Below are 22,501 nucleotides of genomic sequence, written 5' to 3'. Positions count from 1 at the left end.
AGATGGTGTAGTGCGTTTGTCTCCTGACAAATGATCCACGGTTTCTGTGAATTCGGGAGAGCTGCTTTCCAAACTTCTAACTCTCAGGCCAGGGTCCGTTTCCTCTCCATCTGGGACCTGGTGCCTCCTGGTACCTGGATCTTCTCTTTCTATCTGATTTCCAAGCAAGGCTCAGCCCTGTCCCACACACCTCGCTGATTGATCTATGGAAAACAACTACAGTCTATGCTAGGGGTGTCGAACTCAATCAGAGAAGGGGCCAAAATCTAAAATCCAGCCTAAATCGCGGGCCGAATGGTTTACTGAACAGTCATAAACTGACAATGTCATAAACTGACAGCGGAGTGCAGTGATGACAGCGCGGTGCGGGCCACATTGCAAGGCCTGGCGGGCTGGATTTGGCCCGCGGGCCTTGTGTTTGACACATGTGGTCTATGCAATAAGGGTTTCTCACTAGTGGAAAGAGATGGAAAGACTAAAGGTGAGTCTGAAAGCTGGTAAAAATCTCTGACAATTAAGTAAAAGATTAAAGCAGGACAGAGTTCCTCGTGTGGTTCATGTTAGGGAAAATTTGATTAGAGGATGAGGGGAATTTAACTTAAAAGCTATTGCCATCCCTTGCCTTCCCTCGTGACTTGCTGATATAGGCCATGGATGCTATCCTGGGCTTCTCCCCCAAATGTCCTTCCCTCCAGATTCTCAAACCACACCCCAAATCGCTCTCAGGGCTGGACACTTCTTATATGTTATCTTATCTGGCCTTCAAGACAACCTGTAATTCAATATGGTACATGGTTTTGCAGATACCTTCTCCCATTTTATAGGCTGCCTTCTTATTTTGTGAATGTTTTCAACATTGTACAGATAAGAGTCTGAGACTCAGAGGCAATGAGGCCAAAGCAGGCACAGAAAGCAACCTGAGGCAGGGCTGAGCCTGGCATTGAGGGACCCAGGCTCAAGCCAATTCCCTTGGGAGCCTCACTCCTGGCAGACCTGCTCAGAATGCAGCCATGGTGTCACCAGTGTTTCTTTGGAACATTCATTGTCTCAGTGGGATAACTTGAATTTTCGAGTGCTGACTTCTATATCTCAGCTTTGCTCCCTTTCAAACTCCAGGCTCTACATAAGGTCAGCAAGGAGGCCCTATAACTCAAGATGGTTCACTGCAAAGAGGGCTTCCCTGGCCTAAGCCTAACAGAGCCTTTAGATTCAAAATCTGCTGTCTTAGCGTTAGCCTAAAACTACAAGACCAAAGTGAAAGGCAATAAGCATTTATTTGCGATCCAAAACAATAGCTTTGCAGGAAGCACTAATTCAGGTAGAAACTCAAATAGTGTCCCCATTAGGAAGTGAATGCAAAGGATGGTCATGAGAAAGGGAAGGGAACTATTTTACATGAATAGGAGGAGGAAGTAGAAGGTGCAGCTAAGCTAAATAGTGACGCTCGCTCTAATTTCTTTAATTTTCAGTTCTAGTTATAACTAACAGTTGTTTGGGATACGGTGCTGCTTAGGCCTAGTCCAAAGGTGGCTTTGCCCAGTTTTAATATTCCCAAAGGTTTGAGGAGTAAGAGGTGTAAGGCAGCTCATGGGGGGATGGCAGATTTGATTTTAAAGTGGCTCAGTTTATGTTATTTCTCACAATTGGCAGAAGCCAGGGTGCACAGTGTGTTGTGTGTTTCAGATTAGGTCATCCTTGAGCCCGTGCATGCAATTCTTGTGTGTGTGTGTAGTGACTACACAGTGCCCTGGTAGTATAGGTCAGCTTGATTTATGAGTTTCACCTCTCAAATCACTCCACGGTTGTGTCCTAACAGAAGATATAGAGCATGCAGTAAAGGCTACCCTGGAGTCCACCGGGAGAAGAAGAAATTAGGCACATGATAACAGTAAAATGATGCCATTCTAGAAAATGCGAATTTTCTAGAAATTAAGAGAGATCAAGCTGTGAGTTTAAAACAATAAAGAAAGAAAAGAAGGTTTGCCCGGAAGTCTTTCTTTCCAATCATAATGGTAATCTGGTTAAATGTTAACTAAGCTAAAGATAAATGGAACGGGGAGGAGGAACTCCTGGGTTTCTCATTTTGTTAGTCTTGTTAAATACAAGATACGTCAGCAAAGTGGGCTGATGGTTATCACTGCTAAATCTACAAGAAATAAAGAAAACAGAATGCAGATACACCTTGTTGGTCTGGCAGCTACAATCACCACTAAAAATGCAGTAGATATCAATGTAATGGGGGTCAAGTAAAGCTGAAAGTCTTTGGTTTTAGACTCCATGTATAAGTGAAACCATACAGTATTTGTCTTTCTCTGTCTGACTTATACTTATGTCTCAGCATAATACCCGTGGGGTCCATCTATATTGTTGCAAATGGCAAGATTTCACTTTTATTTTATTTTTTTTACTGTTGTGTAATCAAACAAACAAAACAAAATAAAAACAGACTCATAGAAACAGAGACTAAAGGGATGGTTGCCCTATTGAGATAACAGGGCAATAACAGGTGATTACTGGAATTAGTGGGCTGATCGCATTGTAAGGTATACAAAAGTCCAATCACTGTATTGTACACCTGAAACTAATGTAACTAAATATAATATTTTACAGAAACTATACTTAAACCAAAAATAATAAATGTAATGATTTTTCCATTTTAAACAAAGATTGAGAGACTTTGAAGCAATCAAAACATTTTCACATTTTAGGACCGGCCCTTGACTTGATCTTCCAATCAGTGTTTGGAGACTTGCCTTCCTCACTCTGGGTCTTGCTTTACAAGGATTGGCATCATTCCTTTTAAAAGTGCATCCCACTGATATAAAACTGTATTACAAGGCCATAGTAAGCAAAACACCATGGTACTAGCATAAAATAAAATTAAAAAGTGCATCCCACTTTTGTCTGACTTTTGCTACCATTTCCTTACTCCTTATGTCCACTGAACTTTGGAATGCTGAGTGCTCAGACTATCACCACCCTCCAGGAAGGTCTTGTGGCTGCTCAACATGGTCAGTGGGGATACGGAGGAATCTCCCAAGATGTAGATGTGATGTTTGGGAGTCAGACTTCTAGTTGGGGAAAAAGAGACAACTTCCTACATGAGAAGCCTTCAGTTTGGTCCAAAGCTGGATGCCACGTTGGTATTAAACACTGTTAGTTTTCTATGAAACTCCTTGGTTGGGTTTTGAATTTCAACATCAGCTAGAGAATCATTAGCCCTGGTGCTCCTGATAAACATCCACCTTTAGTTTTGTTGTTCTCCATTGCATTCCTCGTGTAATCCCATGGCCATGTATAGGGTGAGCATAAGTGTAGAGTCAACTGATAAATGTATGTGTTGGGAAAAGGACTGAACCTCAAGACCAGTGATAAAAAATATGGGCAGGGAGTGGGGAGGGCGATGGAGAACAATCAGAACCATCTAGCTCTCCAAAGCGTTGAGGCAGGGGAAAGATTAAGAGCTACCCCCTGCCCTAGTAATGTGGCTCCATGGACCCATGCTGAGTGACTTACAGAAGGAGAGGTGTTTATCTCAGTAGATAAATGTGACAGTTTGAAGCTTCTTTAAGCATTTGGAATGAGGGAGGGAACCTAAAAATGATTATGTGAAGGTGGAAGAGAGCAAGGCAGAGATAGGATTAAGATTCTGTGTTCTCTTAAGGGTGGTCATGCTTTAGAGGAGGGGTCTGAAAAAGAGGCGTTTGAGAAGTTTGCTAACCTAGATGCACAGAAACAATGGACAGAGCTTACTTAAGGCAAATATTGTATAAGCCTTCCACTAAAAATTATAGGCCTGGGACGTGACTACCCACTCCGACGTGCCCAGTTAGGAATTTGTGATCAGATCATTCTGTGAGGCTGCTCTCCATAGAGCCTCTTTTTCATCCACACGTCCTAAAGACACTGGCAGGATTAAAAAGTCAGTATTCACTAATTGTTGCTGTTATTACTACTAGTCAAAAATTTTAATTTGTATTCACTTTTCAAAAAAGCTTACAGCACTTTCTTTTGATGCTATGACTCAGGGAACCGATACTTTGTTTTCTACTTCCCCGTGTGTTTCCCTCATTTCTTAAGCCATGTTTTAATCACCTTTGTATCTCCTTAGCTGCTCACTAAGTACTTGAATGAATAATAATTTTTAAAAAGCTGCCTTGTATACGCACTGACCAAAATACCTTTTCCAAAACATGTCAAAAAATGCCCCTCAAAAGTCCTGCATTCTTTCAAAGCAATGGAGAGAGCTGAGCAGATTGGCATGGCAGCTTCATGGCTCCAGCAAGCTCTTCTCCAGCAGTGCAAGCTGCAAATGAAGCTCAAGAAACAGGGAGATTGCCTGGTTGGCATGGCTCAGCGGTTGGGCATCAGCCTGTGAACTTGGTTCAATTCTCAGTCAGGGCACATGCCTAGGTTGTGGGCTTGGTTTGGATGTGCAGGAGGCAGCCAATCAATGATTTTCTCTCATTCTTGATGTTTCTATCTCTCCCTCTATGAAATCAATAACAATATATCTATAGATATAAAAGGCTAAGCGACCAGTCAACCAGCCAACTAGCCTACAAGATAGTAGGTATGACACACACTGACCACCAGGGGACAGATGATCAATACAGGAGCTGCAGAGGGACAGCAACTTTGCAGAGTGCCCTCTTGCATTCCAGGACCCCTCAGCGGTTGTCAGGCTGCTGGTTTCAGTTGGATCCCTACAGACCAGGCTGAAGGACCCCACCTCCACAGGTGCCCTTCCAGTCCTGGCATTGCCCCAGGTGCGGCAGGCCAGGAAGGGGCCGAGGGAGGTTGGCTCTGGCATGTCTGACCCCTCTCTCCCAGGCCCGCAAAGCTGGCCATCTTCCAATTAATTTCCTTTTAATGTGCACAAATTCATGCACCCGGCCCCTAGAGTGTGTGTGTGTGTGTGTGTGTGTGTGTGTGTGTGTGTGTGTATGCAGCATAGTAATCTGCACAGATAGATTTATTGTCACCTGAGGAAATGTCAGCAAGCAGTCACCTATACAGAGATTTATGTAAGCAAATATTTCCCCTTCTTCTGTTGAAGGAGAACAGGTCCTTTGCCTTATACTTTATGACTTTATGACATTACGTCATCATAAATACCCTGTTACATGCTGGTTTTTTTCTAAAAAGTGTTAAGGTAATAAATACTGGCTACTAATCTTAACTTTAAAACACACATTCTGATCTTTTAAATTGCCAGGAATTCATGTAGCAGTAGAAGTTTTCTGTGCAGGCTCATCCTCCTTTCTTCTGTCTACTTTCTTTTCTTTTTCTTTTTCTTTCCCCTATAATTATGTGATTTAATATATATATTTGTAATTTTTAAATTTTCAGTTACAGTTGACATACAGTATTATATTAGTTTCAGGTGTACAAACAACATAGTGATTTGATATTTATATACCTTCCGAAGTGATTGCCCCAATAAGTCTAGTACATATCTGACACCATGCATAATGATTACAATTAACTATTTTCTTAAACCACCGTCTTTTCATCTTTAGTCACTTGTTTCCTCTCCTGCCACACTTACTTCACACTTATTTTCTCCCCACTCCCACCTTTGAGTAAGCACTGAGATTGCTCCAGATGTTCTGTAAGTTATCATCCTTCTGTTATAGATGAGAAAACCAAGACCCAGAATAGTTAAACAATTTGTCAGTAAAATGCAGAGCTGGGATTCAGGTTTGGGTGATCTTGGCTCCGAAGTCCATATCTTTTCACTACAGTTTTCTTTTAGCCACCAGCATGCTTTACCCAGACTTTGAGCTTTCCTTTTTTTTTTTTTGCCCTCTTCATTCCCAAAGTACTTGGTTGCATTATTATATCCAAGCCTTTCAGCATTGTGAACAAGAGTCTGACAAGTTCCTTGTCTTGCACTCAGCATTCATTCTTCCACCTCTAGCCTGATGAGTCACTACCCTGGACAGTCAGGGTCCCACTGATTGATGGCAGAACTCAAACATCCGTGAGGAGAGTCCTGCTGAGTCCATAGGAGGCCATGAGAACTCTGGCCCCTCTCACTGGAGCCAGTGGACTTCAGACTTTGGTGAGCACAGAATCACAGAGGGAACAGGTTCAAGATACCGAGCCCAGCCCTGCCCAGAGGAATGCTGATAGTGAGGTAGTTGTGTGCTCAGATTCTCCCACAAGGCTTCAGTTTTAGTCCTGGTCTCTCCACTGCTTAGCTCTGCAACCTTGGAATGATTGTGTAACACCTCTGTGCCTCAGTTTCCTCAATTTTAAGTGGAGATAATATTACTATGCAATTCAATAGTTTTTCTGTGTGAGAATTAACCACAATCGTAATACCTGCAAAGTGTTTCACATGGTGCCTGGTACATAGTATGCTCTTAATAGAGATCAACAATCCATTGATACTAGAGTTTGTGAGCCTCTTTCTTGGATGGGTGAGCGAATATTTCCTATACTGCTACAAATCAAAGCTCTTGTTCGGACTGCGTCCTCCTCAAGAAAAGTAGAAGAATTCAAATTCTGAGTTCTCCCTCTCTGCCCCTGGCAACCACGCGCTCTCCACAGGCCCCAAAGTTAGTTTATTTTCAATTTGGTTCAGTCCCAAAGCTGCCTACTAAGAAGCTCCCCCTCAGGGCTATTTAGCTAGAGAACCCCAACGCTAGGACACCTATCCCCCGGTTTTTAACATAAATGACTGGAGAACCCACAGTTTATGAGACACTTTCTTACAAGTACCACATATTTGGCAATTCTGTATTAAGTACCTACTATGTGCTGGGTGCATAGTCCCCTGCCCTATGTGAGTGTATAATTTAGTGTACAGAAGACCAGTACATCAACAAAAACAGTATACTTGGAGTCTGTGATGAGTTCTATGAAGGCTGAACCAGGGATCAGTGATAAAGAACAATGGGAAGCTTATACCAAAGGGAAATAAAGGGCGAAACTCTGAGGAAGGGACACCTAACCCGAAGGCTGAAAGGAAAGTAGCCAGCTGAGGGGGATGGGAGAGGACTATGAGTGCTTGGAGGCACTAAGGAAGGCCGGTGGGGCTGGAGCACAGGAGGGAGCAGAACAATCCAAGATCTCGTCCCAAGTGAGGCAGTCTTTGTGGGCTCTGCTAAAAACCTGGGTGTTTTTTTTTGTTTGTTTTTTTGTTTTTGTTTTTTTAAAGAACTGCTTTTAGCCTTCTGTGCAAAATGGCACCCACATCTTACTAGCCCCACAATTCAAGAATCAGTAAGGCTTTCAAAGACCAGAAGACTGAACTAATTTCAGAATAAGGCGTGAGCATGGTGACACCCTGTGTTCATTTGGAGTAACAGCTACCAGTATGAACCTTTTTTCTCCCTATCTAAAGAAAATTAAAGATAGGTGGGAAAGCATCCTTTATGCACTCAGCCCATTCTTAGAAACTTTAATTTTCCTGTAGTTGGTCTCCACCTTCCTAAGTACAACTTTATAAAAAAGAATGTCAGTTCAATTCAGTGGACCTGAGAAGTAGGGCCAGCAATGAATTCTTTCAACCACCAAGCCTTAGTGTTCTCATCGGTGAAATTAGAAGTTTGGATTGTGTACTGCCCCGGGTTCTTTTCAATTCTAAATCCCAGCAGCCTGTGATGTGAATTGGAGATCTGGATTCTAGTCTTGCCTTTGGCTTTGGTGGTCCAGTCACTGACCTTCATTCAGTCTCAAGGTCATGGAAGAGGTGAGGGATAGGATTCAGTGCTAAGTCAGTTTTTAGCTACTTTAAACATATAACTTTCAAAATTTTCACCCAACTTCGCAGGCTCGACAGTCATCATTGCAACTTATCTAAGTCGCTGGCAGCCGCACACATGGCTTTCAGGCTGGTGCAGCTTCCATTGCACTGTGGTTTCTGACCCCAAAAGATAGGGCATGAGTGACAAAGGCCAATCAGAAACCAGAGAAGAAAGATTGACATGAAACCACGAGTGCAACTTGGGCTTTCAGACACCACCTCATCCAGCAGGACTGGGAACTACCTTTGCCTTGATGAGGATACACAGACTTTACCTGCGGTGGATGAGGGCCTCTGAATACCTTGAAGTCCCTGAGACTTATTAGTCTCTGAATTTCTGATCTCCTGGCCCACTCTGGCACATCAAAATAGCTCACATTTACTGGGTATTGAGTATATGGCAGGCAGTGTTTAAAACACTTTATATGCATTAACTCATTTAATCTTCATTACAACACTCCCTAGAGGTAATTATTCTCCCTACCTTGCACTTAAAGAAATCTGGCATCGGATTTCCTTATAATTAGTGTCAGTACGGTAGGGAGAGTAATAACTGGTCTGAGACCACACAGCTCCTAAAAGGGATTCCAGGCCAGGTGGCCAGCTCTGCTGACTGGGCTCTTGGCCGCCCTCCAATGCCCCCACACTACAGCTGCTGCAGAGTATGTGCTCAATGCATACATGTTGAATGAATCAATGTTGTATAAATGTTTTAATGAGTAAAAATAAAACTCACTTCAGACCCCACTGAGGAACAGCCCTGGGCTCCAGACTCCTCTAGCACCTCCCTCTCCTTTTTTTTTTTGTTTGTTTGTTTGTTTTGTTTTGTTTTGTTTCTTTCCTGAATCCTAAGTGATTCTCGGCCAGCAGCTCTATCTCAGGCCCCTGGGAGTTTTTCCCCTCCATGTCTACATAGCACTATTGGCCTCTTGAAGAGCAAGTCTCTCCCACAGCCTCAACCCTGCTCGTTCAGACTTCACTAGTTCCTTCTTTAACTGGTAACAAGAGCCCTAGGGTCTGGGTCAGTGGGCCTTGTGTGGTACTGTCCAGCATCAACCTTTTGTGAAAGCCTCTACGTTCTGCTTAGCCCGTGAACCAGGAACTCGGGATGGGCTAGACAAGATACCTCAATTCTCCACCAAAAGTGAGCTTTGCCTCAAATGGCATGTCCACACAGCACTCTCATCTTCTCCATCCACTTCTCCGAAGCAGGTCCCATCTCCACTTCAGCAGGACTCCTGTGGTCTCAGAGGGATCTGGTTCCCCGTAGACAACTGGGTGGAAGCTGCACAGCATTCTCTTTCTGATCTAACCTCCAAGGTTGCACAGTGTCACTTCTCACTCTGCCACATTCCATTAGTGAGTCACCAAGATTGGCCCAGACTCAAGGGAAGAAACCATTCAATAACACAGTTTAAGAATTTACAGAAACACTTCAAAACCAACATTCCCACTCAAGTGGAGTCGTCTTAAAGTTAAGTCTTACGATGATCGGACACTCAGAACTAGCAGTTGATGTTTTAGAAAAGCAAGAAACCTCTCATCATGTCCCTCGTGTACTTATCCTCTATAACCTATCCCTGGAAATTGTACGGTAGTTTGTCAGGTAGAACAAGATTGGTAGAAATGTCAGGAGAGTGGGCAGCCACAACAAACTGTTTCATTCCCAAAGAAAGTTCACATGAGTTCCTTTTCATTTAGGCACATAGCAGCCAAACTGTACACATTCAAGCATCATTATTTGTTTAGTGACAACTATGGGAGGAAAACAAGAAGTGTGGTTAGACAGGAGAGCAAGGAGAGCATCATAGATGTCAGGGAGGTAAGGCACCATTCTAAAACTTGGGCTTCCACTGGGATGGGAGCCGTGAGGGTTGTGTACAGAAATGGCATGATCTGAGTTGTGTGTTGAGATCCAGCTGGCAGGGCAGAGGCAAGCTCAGGAAGACTGGTTAGGAGGCTACTAGAACAATCCAGTTGACAGTGGAAGGACTGGGCCATGGTTAATGGTAGTCGAATGGTGACAAGTGTTCTGGAATACATTTGAAGGTAGGCTTGTGCCTGCAAGCTTGCTTGTTTTCAGCTTGCAACTTGGGATTCATTTGATAGATTAACAGATGTGACTACTGAAGCAAGAGATGTAAGTGGGCATATCTGACGTTAAAATACAAGAAATGCAAAAGTACATTAATAACTTGGAAATAAAGCCCAGCATTACTTATGTAAAGAATTATTTTTACACAAGTAAATCCAGAAGTAAACAAATTTCCGTTTGGCCATATGCTTTTACCTCTCCCTTTCTTCCTCTTTTTAGTACCGCATGGGGTAATTCAACCAGATGTTCCTACTTATTTATAGAAGTTGCTCCCCAATGAGTTCCTCTAACTCCAGGTAACAGCTCAATGAAGTGCACATAACACAACATGTTTGCATATTCAGCCTTATGTGACATTGTCAAAGAATGGGAAGAACATCCCTAGGTGTGCTCTCCAATCTGTTGAATCAATAAATGAAACACAGAAAAGATTTAGAGAATCAAAGGGCTAATGAGCTTTTAAGAATTGAGGTCTTGTGTGAAGGGCATTGAGGATATAGACATAGAGGCTGGTCCCTGCCTCACAGAGCTTCAGACTAAAACCAGAGCTGGTTAGCAGGTCATTACCAGGCACCTTTCAAGTCTCATGAGGTGAGTCAAATCACAGTAGTGGGTCCAGAAGAATGGTTTACATAAAAAGGTGCAATTGTTCAAATTCAATTTCCCTGTCTATGGCTTAAGGTATCTTGAATTCAACAAAATGCAATCAGGTAAATCTTGTCATAACAGAATTCAGTGAAAAAATTCACAGCTATGGAAATATCTGATTGTTTTCCATTCTCTTACCAAAACTTAATATCACATTTATTTAATAAGGGAATGATACCTGTAATTCTGAAATATTAACATCATGTGACTGCTTTGTGACTTTATTAGTTGGATTTGATTTTCATGGTAGAGTCTACAAGCTATTTATTGGCTATTCTTTAATAATATAGGAATAGGTGACAATCCCCGTTATGAAGTTAGATTTAGGTAATACGTAGTTTCTTACCAGCTAAGAGTGTTACAAGTTTAACAGGCATATTTTAGAAGAGTGATTTCCTAAGTTATTTCAAATAATTAGCTTGATTTTGGGATGGCTCTATATTCTTTTCTGCGCATTACTGTTAATCTAGTTCAGATAAAAATAAAATTCATTTTCTAAAATAAATTTTGTAACAGCTATAAAGTGACTTAAAATAGTGTCATAAAATACAGATTAGATTAACTGCTCTTTAGAATGCATGGGGCATGAAATGATTGGAGTTATGTCATCACAAAAGCCACTTATCAGTGCAACCAGGTTTTCAAAAAATCTTTTTTTTAATAATTTTTGGTATTTATTTATTTTCAGTTTCTTTTTATTATAACAAACATATTATTTTGAGGATAAGAAAAAATAAAGCTTATCTCTTTAATAGTGTAGTAAACAGCCATTCTGGTTTCCAAATCAACCTGTTATCAGGTAAGCCAAGAATCAATTCTAGGTCAGAACCACTGTGTTTATTGACAAAACAGCTGTGAGGGGGAGACCGGGCACAGATCTGGCGTCTCTTCATAGCTCCTTGCAGGCTGAGAGCCTGAACATGCTGAGCCACTTGACCCCAGGGCTTCACAAACTCCAAAAGAGACACCACCACCTGCCTCCCTTACAAAACACATACATACCAGCACAGTAAAGCAGGTGGTATGAAGGTGTGTGCTTCAAGTCAGACAGACAGAAAGTCAGATAGGACCTTCTTGGTTTTCTCTTCTGTAAATGGGGACAGTGATGACTGGCTGAAGTGTTGCCAGACTGAATAACATAAAGTCGGCAGAGCACGCAGCACACCGAGGGTGCTAACCACGTGGCAGCTACTATTATTGCCTTGTGTCCAGATCAAACAACAAAAACTAAATTAAGCAAGAGAGTTACGGGCAAGGAATATTTTATTGTACACATTTTCTCAAAAAAACCACAAAAACAGAACCCACAAATAGGAGCAAAGGACAAAGTTTTCTAGCTCTCTAGGATCCGTAGGACACCATATCTTATAGAAACATAGCTGGTACGGGGACAAAATGTACTAATCAACATTGCCCTGCCTCCCCAGTCAAAAAGGCTATAGAGAAAAACACTTTAAATGAGATATTCTAATGTAAATTTGTCACACAATTAAATTTCAACTTACTCAAAGAGTTACTGTATAATAAACTGCAGAAATAGAGTAGGCATTCAGTAATCTGCTCACAATGAATAAATATAGCATGCTTACTTATTTGTTAGGCCTCACATGTACAATGAGGAGATGGTTTATCATTAATAGTAACTGGTTTCTTACATTTTAAGGGACACCAAATCCAGTAATGGAAGTAGAAACTAATTTTTTAAAAACTGATCTTAGAAATTAGCTCCTTGGGTGTGAACCACTATTAAGTTTATTACATACTTTGGGCCAGTTTTAACTTAAAAATGTGGACAGGAACAAACTGAATTCTGTACAGAGAGGACAAAGTGACACCTTTTAGAGCAATATGTTTGTTATATCCACCAGGAGCAGGACAGGACTAGAACATGGCAAACAGAGATTTACAATGAAATGAAATAACGTTTCCACCTATTGCTATAGGGATATTCCATCACCTGCACTAATACAGGGCAATTTAAAAACATGTTTAAAATGAAGAATTGGCATTTTCATGTCCTCTAATTCTAGGGCTAAGCATAAGGATCTTCTCTAACATTCTGTACTTCTTAACCCCTGTTTGTATAAATGAGCGTGAGTATCCAGGAATGGAAAAACCAGTCAACGTTACTTGAAGAACTATCTTAAGTAATCCGTTTAAGATGAACACAGTCAAAGTAAGGCAATAACTATAAGCCTAGCTGTACTATCCTGATGTGCCCCGTCAGTAAAATTGAGAAAATTTTTGCCCACCTCTATAGAAAATATGCCCTCATTTGCTAGTTTGTGACAGAGACAAGACAAGGCTATCATGTGTATTTTCAGACAGAAAAAAGGTAACAGACTCAGGTGGAGAGAAAACAATACAGAAACATCTCCTTCCCTTTCCGATACCACACTCTTATCCTTCCTTAAATATGCATTTCCTCCTCGATTTATATTATTAGCTTAACCCCTTAGAGGCACTATAACAACCTTAGTCTCCATGGAGCATTGGGGTTCTTCATTAAAAATGTTTTATAAAATAAGAAGTTTGAAAGCTATGGCATATTCTCAGCAGCTGTGATGTTCTACTCAGTCCACCATAGACATTTAAAGTCACATTTTACAGAATAAAGAAAAACAGAACCACAGTTCAGCGATCTTCATTGTGGAAAAGAATTGATCACGTCCTACTTTCCTTTTAGGACTTCATAAAATCCCCAGGATAGCACCTTTGTGGGGCTGAACCCTAACTGAACACAAGTCAACAGTCAATGATGCCATTTAGGAGTTAGCATCACTAGATTTTCCTTCCAGATTATATTAGTAATGTACATTTTGCAGAAAGCCTAGGGAAAGTTTTTAGAGTAAATATATTTTTCAGGTGATATAATACAAAAATTACAAGGAGGAACACATCCTTCAGGCTTATTTCTGAAGCCAAGTCAACTTTCATTGCAGATCATTCTAAAACAGGATGTGCCTGACCCCATCCCTTTCCTGTAGCGTTTGTCCCTTCGCCATTTGACATTTCAATTTAACTGCCTGTCAAATGTTATAGTTCCTCTTAGCTGCATCCCTTACTTGTATCATGTAGAATAACATGTGGTCTTCATACAAACCCAACAGAGTAACACAATAATGAGCCTTTATCAATATCCATCAGTCAGACTAACAAAAATATTGTGCTATTTTTAAATTTATCCCTAAAAAAAGTAGGACTCTCTCCATTCACTTCCATAGCGGTAAAGTAATAGATACATGTGTTATTGCTAAAAACTAACAATAAATATCTGAATATTAAAAGTAGTTGCTCCTTCTCCCACCTCTTTCCCCTTCTGGTACTAAGTGGCCAAAACCCTTTCAAACACCATTTGGTACAACAGATTTTGCAAGTTGTTGTGAAAAAAATTTACAAGGTGGGAACTGCTGCAAAGGACCTCCTTAACAACTACTGCTCTGGGTTCCCAGCTTCCTTGTATGGAATATTTAACATAAGTTACAATGACTACAAGTCAACATTGTTTTGGGAGTTCTTGTTTGAGGTGTGTATTAATTGCCACAATATCACGGGGCTCACCTTGAACCAGAAATAGAAAGTGTCTGTTAGGAGGACTGGGCTGTTCCATGCAACAGAATGATCATTCCCACCGCATGCAGGCTGGTGGGTGTGTTTTCCTGCAGTCGTTACTAACTGCAGTGACAAATAGTCCTGGGGTTGTGTGATTCCCATGGTAATGGCAACACAAAAACATTTTGTCCTCAGAGCATGTGTGAGGGGAGGGAAGAACTGGGACTGCCATGGTTAATAGAGGAATTTCACAAGCCACTCACAACCATCACAACCACCCTGAGGTTTACCCCTGGCCTATTGTCCCGCAGAACAAACAAGTGAAGTAAGCCAAATACTAGGTGCAGATGGCACTGAAGAGAACAGATGTCTCTATTGAGCTTGTCAATAACTAAATGCCAGCACATGAGGAGTCTCTGGGATCTTAAGCTCCTCCTGTGTCCCCTCAAGAGAGCGCCCTCCCTGCCCCACTCCTGCTCCCACAGCAGCCACAGGGCCCGGAGGCCCAGCAGGTGGAGGGGAGTGTGTGTGTTTGTGTTTGTGTGTGTGTGTGTGTGTGTGTGTGTGTGTGTGTACTTGCAGCTGTTGTAAGAAAGTTCTAGGCATCAACTCTTTAGTTCAATATTTTTTTCTCTAAAACGCTATTTGCTAGACTAATCTTGTCCACATCAGCTCACTGTCCGTGAGGAAGTTTGGCTGGAGGGATTGCATTCCTCGGGAACCACAGATAGGTACACAAATGTCCCAAAACACATGTTTACATTTTTTTTCCTTTGTGTAAGAAGCTACTGTCCGTCCACGTGACAGTGACCGTGGCACCACAGGGAAGGGTGGTGCCCGTACAGGCTGCCGCTGGGAAGGTGCAGACCCAGGTCAGTGTGGAGAGAAGCCAGTCGCCAGGCTGCAGCCCACCACGGGTGTCATGTCCCATATCTGCAAGAGAGAAGGTGCCGGGAGGCGGCCCTGGTCACCAGGTCTGCCCAGGAGAGCCAAGGCTGACACAAACAGGTGTGGAACTGGAAAAGGGCCAGAGGAGCTCATTCTTTTCTTTCACTGCAAAACCGCCTCCTGACCCCCACAGTGATAAAACACTAACCATGAGTATCTAGACACCTGAAACTTTCATCAGAATGATGTTGTACTATACCTTATTATGAAATAATATATGTCAGAGTTTCACAACTCAAGAGTGGTACTAAGTATAAAACAGTTACTTTCAGTTTCTGTGTTAGTGGGAATTCATGAATAATAATAATAATAATAATAATATATGGTTGTTTCTTACAACTAGAAGCCTTCTGCCCAGGATAGAAGGAAACCAGCACAGGAAGGAATGGCTCCAGCAAAGGGTCAGCCATGGGATCAGCTGGGGAGGGAAAACCCTGGGCTCGCTCAGCCACATGGCGATGGGGGTGCCAGGCAAAGGGAAATGCCTTGGGAAGCGCCAAGGCCAAGGGTGTGGAAACTCACAGGCATGCAGTTTGTTACTGCATATCTTCATATGGCTACAGGTTGTTTATGAAAAGGGAAGAGGAGGTTGCCAATCAGAAAGTGAGGCTGGACTAGAAATGTCATGCTCACTCGTAGCATGACGAGGGAGCAATCTACGCTAAGATCTAATTGGGACAATTATGCAGGTTACCTTTACAACGCGATCGGTCCCACAGGTCACCATCAGTCCCCTAGCAACATCCATGGACATGTGGGAGATGTTATGTTTTCCTTCATGAAAGGTTGCTAGAGAAGTCCGACTAACAAAGAGAAAAGGGATCATTTAGAAGTCACCCGACTGTATCTAGAGCTGAGGGACACGTTTTCTTAGCAACAGAAAGGAAATACAGTTGCTCTTGAACATCATGGGTATGATGCACAGGCCACTAATATGCAAATTTTTTCCAATAAGTATGTACAGTACTATAATGTATTTTCTCCTCCTGTACTTTTCTTAATAGCATTTTCTTTTCTCTAGCTTACTTTGTTTTAAGAATACAGTATATAATAACATATAACTTACAAAATATGTGTTCAACAACTGTTTATGTTATTACTAAAGCTTCTGGTCAGCAGTAAGCTACGAGTAGTTAGGTTTTTGAGGGAGTCAAAAGCTATTTGTGGGTTTTCAAGTGCCAGGGGTTCAGCACCTCAAATCCCCACATTGTTCAAGGGTCAACTGTACTTAAAGAGCCTTTCATGTAGAAGAGAAACTGCCTGCATGAGATCACAGTGTGGGCACAAGGCGGCCACAGGCTCCCAAACCTCTCTGGCGCCCAGGGAGCAACACTCACCCACCAACACCAATGGTGCCCACTGGTTTTCCACCGTGGGCCTCTGCCAAGGTTTGCCCATTTACTACTTTCAAAGATGACTCAATGGGAAGGGAACGAAAATGATGGTTCTGCCCTAGTAGAATTGCCTGAGTCAGAACAGAATGGGGAACGGACGGAAATGTCTGAACACTAGTAGTTAAGAACTGACTGCTAGGTCAGATCTTGGTGGGGTGGGGGGGGGAATCACTGGTGTCTAGAATTTTCCCAGTAATTAAATTTCCATGCACAGATGAGCAAAGATGAGAGCATTCAATGCTTTTGGAGAGAACCAGCTAGCCACTGTGTCAGTGTGTACATGGCCTTGACCCCGCACAGCACCCTAAGTGCGGGGGGGCTCAAGACTGGGCTGGTCCTAGCAACATCATTCCTTGCAGTTTTGGGGAGAAATCTGTCTTATGTTGTAAAGCTAGAATAGGATCCTCTCTTGAGACATCGCCTACAAAACTGGGAGACACAAACACGTGGGCAGAAGTATATCCGTGTCACTTCCTGTTTCCGGTGCATAGTAAGATTGAGACAGGCAAACACTCACTCCTCATCCTTGATGGAGTCGTAGCAGGAGTCACACATGCGGACCTGGAACTCAAAGCCCATGACGGGGTAGGTTGAGCGCTTGCTGCTGCATTTCCCGCAGACGGCCTGCCCGCACTTCCTGCAGTGGTGCTTCAGGAGGAAAAGGAAGATTTTCACTTTTGCTTTAATGCACAGGGTGTCCCTTCAGAGCAGGGAAATGAAGCGGAGCGGGGAAGCCTTGCCTTGATTTACAAACATTCCAAGTTAATGTAGCAACTGACAGCCAAAAAGTGGGCAACTGCAGTATTTGACAAGGATTGCCAAACAACCTTACTATATTGGTCAGATACTGCTTTTTGTTCATTCATCTTGTGTCTATATGTGAAAAAATATAAAAAACAAATTCAAGTTCACTTGAAGAGCCCAACTGACTAGAGAGTTCAGGAAGGAAAAATCTATTCCTATGTCAAAGGAAAGTTAAGAAATAAGGTTTTAAATGTAAATGCCCTCATTAAGAAACCAACACCCATAATCAGATGTTTTACTATCTTTTTTAGTCTTTCAAATTGTGACTCTAGAAATAAGCTTCAAGAACATTCCAAAATAGCCCAGTTATTATTACTGATTCGAACATATTCTTTTATACTGAAAGACCTGTACACTTCCTCTGCTATTAGCTGTTAATCATAAAAGTAATATTAATCTCTTCATGTTTCCTTTAGAAGTAGGTACTTCTTTACCCACCAATTACACTGCACTAGTTTCCACCAGACACACATTGTTAGCAAAAGCTAACAAAACAATTCATTTTCAGAGCATTAGAAAGTTTTAAGTGCTAAAATAATTCCTGCATTGCCTGACAGTCTCATATTAAACCTCGCAGGATAAAAATTTTGTAAGTAAAATCAAAGTTTATTACCACACACAAACTTTAGGCCAATCCTTCAAAGAGATGTAACCAGTAGTAAAATGAATAAAATCAGCATTCCTTTTTACTTACTTGCACAAATTCTACTTACTTGCACATATTAAACCTGAGTGTCTGGTTACCTTCAAGTCTGCTATAAAAATCCTATATAATAAAAGGGTTATATGCAAATTAAACCTAATGACAGAACAACCAGAACGACCACTCAACCAGTCACTATGAGGTGCACTGACCACTTCTTGGTCCCTTTCCTTGGCCGGCAAGCTCCCATCACCCAATGGCAAACGGGTAATTGCGGGTGGGTGGCAGGGGATGTGGGTGGTGGCAGGGGACGTGGGCAGCGCCAGGGCAAGACCCCTGTCCCGCCGGTCACCCCACACACAGTGGGAGACACATGACAGGGGCGGGGCTGGCAAGCAGGTGGGAATGGCCGACCTCTTGGTCCTTCCCCCTGGCTGGCAGGCTCTGGTGGGGGTGGGGTAGCGGGAGGTGGGACAAAATTCATGCATGGGCCGAAACCGGTTTGGCTCAGTGGATAGAGCATCGGTCTGCGAACTGAAAGGTCCCAGGTTCGATTCCAGTCAAGGGCATGTACCTTGGTTGTGGGCACAACCCCAGTGGGGGGTGTGCAAGGGGCAGCTGATGGATCGTTCTCTCTCATCGATGTTTCTAGCTCTCTATCCCTCTCTCTTTCTTTCTGTAAAAAATCAATAAAATATATATTAAAAAAAAATTTCATGCACAAGGGTGTGTGTCTCTCAGCCCAGCCTGCACCCCCTCCAATCTGGGACATTCCTCTTACAATCCAGGACTGCTGGCTCCCAACTGTTCACCTGCCAGCCTGATTACCCCGTAACCACTCCCCTACCAGCCTGTTTGCTACTAACTACCCTCCCCTACAAGCTTGATTGCTCCCAACTGCCCTCCCTTGCAGGCCTGGTCCCTCCCAACTGCCCTCCCCTGCTGGCCATCTTGTGGCAGCCATCTTTGACCTCATAGGGGCAGCTACCTTGTGTGTTGGATGGTCAATCTGCATATTACTTTTTTATTAGATAGGATAAAGGCCTGGTGAACAGGTGGGGGCCAGCTGGTTTGCCCTGAAGGTTTTCCTGGATTAGGGTGGGGGTTCCCTTGTGGTGTGGGGTGGCCTGGGCAAGGAGCCTGTGGTGGTTTGCAGGCCAGCCACACCCACCAGTGACTCAGATGAAAGCCCTGGTATCTGGGATTTATTTATCTTCTATAATTAAACTTTGTAGCCTTGAGCAGAGCCAAGCCTCCTGCTTGCTAGTGGCTGCAGCCATTTTTGTTGGGATTTATTTATCTTCTATAATTGAAACTTTGTAGCCTTTAGCAGAGGCCTGGGCCCACCAGGGCAGGGAAAGCTTGGCTTCCTCCATTGCTGGGGGCAACCCAAGCCTCCTGCTCTCTCCATGGCCGCACCCAACTTGATTGTGTTAATATGCATACTTGTTCCTGATTGGCAGGTGGGCGTGGCTTGTTAGTGTAGCAGAGGTACGGTCAATTTGCATATTACTCTTTTGTTATATAGTATTTGTAGAGCTTTAGCATATGTACATACCTAGTGAGAAGAATATCTTTGAAATCTATAGACTATTTTTAATTTAAAAAACAAAAATTATTCTTGAAACATGCTTAAAAATATTATACATGCTTACTAAAAATATTCCAGGTAGATTTATGTGGAACAATTTAGGAATAATCTAAAATTATTAGAGCCACAGTATTCCAGTGAGTACTGAATTGTTACTTTTTATCAGTTTGTGAAAGCATGAGGCTTGTATGCTCTAATTCATTCTAATTTGTTTCTCAGCTAGTATGAAACAGTCCCAAAGTGAAAGATCTGATTCTATTTACCAGCAGGCTTGGGTTTTCTATGCATCCTACTCTTTCAGTGCAGGGCCAGCCATGGGACAGGTAGGGGACAGTCTCCAGTGCAGGACCAGCCATGGGACAGTTAGGGGACAGTCTCCAGTGCAGGACCAGCCATGGGACAGTTAAGGGACAGTCTCCAGTGCAGGACCAGCCATGGGACAGGTAGGAGACAGTATCACTGGCCCAGAAAAGGTCTTGCTCATTATTAACAGTGATGGTCATATCCAAAAAAGTATGAATTAACACTTCTGGAGAAGTGTGATTCCAAACAAAAATTACACAAATGAAAGAATGCATGATTAACCCGGTGGTGACTCAAAGTTGGCTACGTACCTGCCTCAACCCCAGTGTCTTTGTGTCCCACATCTGCTTGATGTTCCAGAAAAAGGGCTGCTCACATTTCTGGCATGAATCACTTTCTAACCACTGAGGAGCCTGGGCGGAGAGAGACAGAGCCAACATCAGTGCGGCTGCATGTTCACACTGGCTTTTCAGCAATTCATACGACAGTTCTAAACATAACTGAGGTTAGCATTTTAAAAAATTCCTCAATATTTTATAGCTATTGCCATATCCACTACTATGTCTGTGTTCTGCGTAATCATTATCATTTTAGTAATGTTTATAGGATTGCTCAATTTTCAACTTATAGAAAAGAGGAAATTATTCAATTTTCATTTGAACTCTTAGAGTTGTATTTGTATATTTCTTTTGTTATGCCAAATTTGTTTGAAAATTGTTCAACCAGTTGAGCAAAAACCCCTTTTTCAGAATCTGGCAAACAACCACTTGAGGCACAATGGTGGGACCACACAGTGCCTAATAGGAGAGTTCCTGTGGCTGGGCACCAGGTCAGACAGATTTTCCACCCCTGCCCCCCAGCCTTGCCTGCTCCTCCTCTTACCTCTTCTCTGTTAACGTCCATGTTCCACACAGCAATCCCACCATCGGAGGAACAGGAGACAAGCTGCCTCGTGAGCTGAAGGTAACACAGCGACTGCACCCGGTCACTGCAGATGACACACGCCAGTACTGGTCTCAGGGTGGGAAACAGGCCCCTGGAGGCGCAACTCCCTCCCCTGCTAGCATCAGCCCTTGGCATTTATCGCTGACTCTGGCATGGGAACATGGATCCTGGGGTAAACTACCTGGCATTCTGTAACTTACTATAAGAATAATAGTTTCTACAAAACAAACACTACTTTCAAGCTAGTCCTCAAGAACTGCAGGTCAGAGATGAGATGATGACTACAGTTTTCTGGATCAATCACCATGATTCCCTTGTCAGGTGCACAAGATTTACCTCCTTGTTCAGACACAAAGGACAAAGGAGGTGTAACTGCCTTGCCTGAACCCAACCACAACAAGTGGTCACACACTACAGAGACTACTGATACACACATGCTCACACGTGCACAAGCTCATCGTGCACATACACGTTCACACATGATCACATGTACCTACACACATTTGCTCACACATGCTCATACGTGCACACACACACGCTCAAATGTATGTACACAAGCAGATACCGTGGAGGCTCTGGGAAACAATCTCCTGGCCTGTAGGCCTGTACGGAGAATGTTTCCTTGGCTACTTTTCAGCTTGACTCTGGTTATGGTAAATGGTGTCAAACTAGCCAACAAAGGGGAGAGGGTTCCTTTTCCTTTCAAGACTAGATGGCAAGAGCCTGAGTATTACACTGTCATAGCAATGGCCATACGACTACATCAAGCCACATATTCCTTCTTAATGAAATAATTTTATAATTTAAGAAAACGAGTTAGGCATCCGATTGCAGAATAGCTTAGTATCACATTACACACACTCTTCCACGGTCAAAGTCCAGTTCTGAGCCCCAGGCCTGAGCAGCTTATTTCAACAGGGTGACTCACTGGGAGAGACATGTGGGGAGTGCCCTTTGGGCCAAGGAGGAAGAAAACCCTGTGCTCTTCATTTCCCTTTTGGCTACAGAACACCAGACACTCAGGACTATCAGAAAAACAGTTCAAAGTGGACCCCGTCAGCCCTATCAGATGGCCGTTTTTGAAACACTAACGTTTCCCCTGCTTTCCCTCAACTCAGGTTCTCTCCACACCCCCAGAACAGTCACGCACTGGTGGCCCTGGAGCAGGATCGTGCGGCCCTTCCTTCCTCCGATGTCCCACATGATGATGCTATTGTCAGAGGCTCCAGAGAAAAGTAACCGCTGGATGGGATCCCACCAGAGGCAGGTGACACCACCTGGGGGCAAAGGAGGGAGGGAGAAAAGGAGGGAGGGAGGGAGGGAGGGAGAGAGTAGGAGGGGCAGGGAGAGAGAGAGGATTGTTATATTATATTAAATATAACTCCATGTCAGGGCACACACATCTGACAGCTGAAGACCCAACTAGCACAGCTGAGTTTCAGGAAACGTGTACAAAGGGCCATTCAGCACTTCATCACGAGTCATGAGAAGACACAGTACATCCACTCTCCTGGTCATAAGACTAAAATCTTCGGTTGTACATCAAAGAGGTACAAAAGGGCAAAGATGTTTTAATAAATGTTTCCTTGTTCTGTATCATAAAATTATAAAACAGCTGTTGAAAAGATTATTAAAAAAAAAACTTTAAAAAAATATAGCCATTGACATTTAATGAGAACAGGCCTTTAGGTTTACTGTGGTCATCTTATAGAAGCTAGAAAGCGAGACTACTGCAGATCTCTGGGACCTGGCAGGCGGTTTACAGCCCAAGATGCCGAGCCGATGTTTGAGAAAATTAAGTGTCTCCAAGGAAAGGTTTACA

The 22,501-nt window shown here is 42.9% G+C and overlaps 1 protein-coding gene across 3 annotated transcripts in view; it reads right to left on the bottom strand.

Annotated features, from left to right (window-relative positions):
- Window positions 1–11,744: 11,744 nt before the first annotated feature.
- WDFY1 (WD repeat and FYVE domain containing 1) overlaps window positions 11,745–22,501 on the bottom strand; it is a 38,203-nt gene continuing 27,446 nt past the window's right edge. The window contains exons 7-14 of one of the 3 annotated variants that reach the window (XR_014795799.1): window positions 21,830–21,956; window positions 20,617–20,722; window positions 20,046–20,147; window positions 18,415–18,516; window positions 17,911–17,963; window positions 16,911–17,041; window positions 15,694–15,802; window positions 11,745–14,984 (exon numbers count right to left, since the gene is read on the bottom strand). Coding sequence is in view for 2 of the 3 variants with exons in the window: in XM_084892917.1 (XP_084749043.1) it covers window positions 14,925–14,984; window positions 15,694–15,802; window positions 16,911–17,041; window positions 18,415–18,516; window positions 20,046–20,147; window positions 20,617–20,722; window positions 21,830–21,956 (737 nt within the window). In the remaining variant the exon portion in view is untranslated. The remainder of the gene's footprint in view (window positions 14,985–15,693; window positions 15,803–16,910; window positions 17,042–17,910; window positions 17,964–18,414; window positions 18,517–20,045; window positions 20,148–20,616; window positions 20,723–21,829; window positions 21,957–22,501) is intronic. The other 2 variants (XM_084892917.1, XM_084892918.1) reach the window with 2 other exon arrangements.

The sequence above is a fragment of the Pipistrellus hanaki genome, assembly GCF_964339955.1.
Source record: "Pipistrellus hanaki genome assembly, chromosome: 8".
NCBI lineage: Eukaryota > Metazoa > Chordata > Mammalia > Chiroptera > Vespertilionidae > Pipistrellus > Pipistrellus hanaki.
Note: the sequence above shows the minus strand (reverse complement) of the source record. Positions and strands in the feature narration are given on the sequence as shown.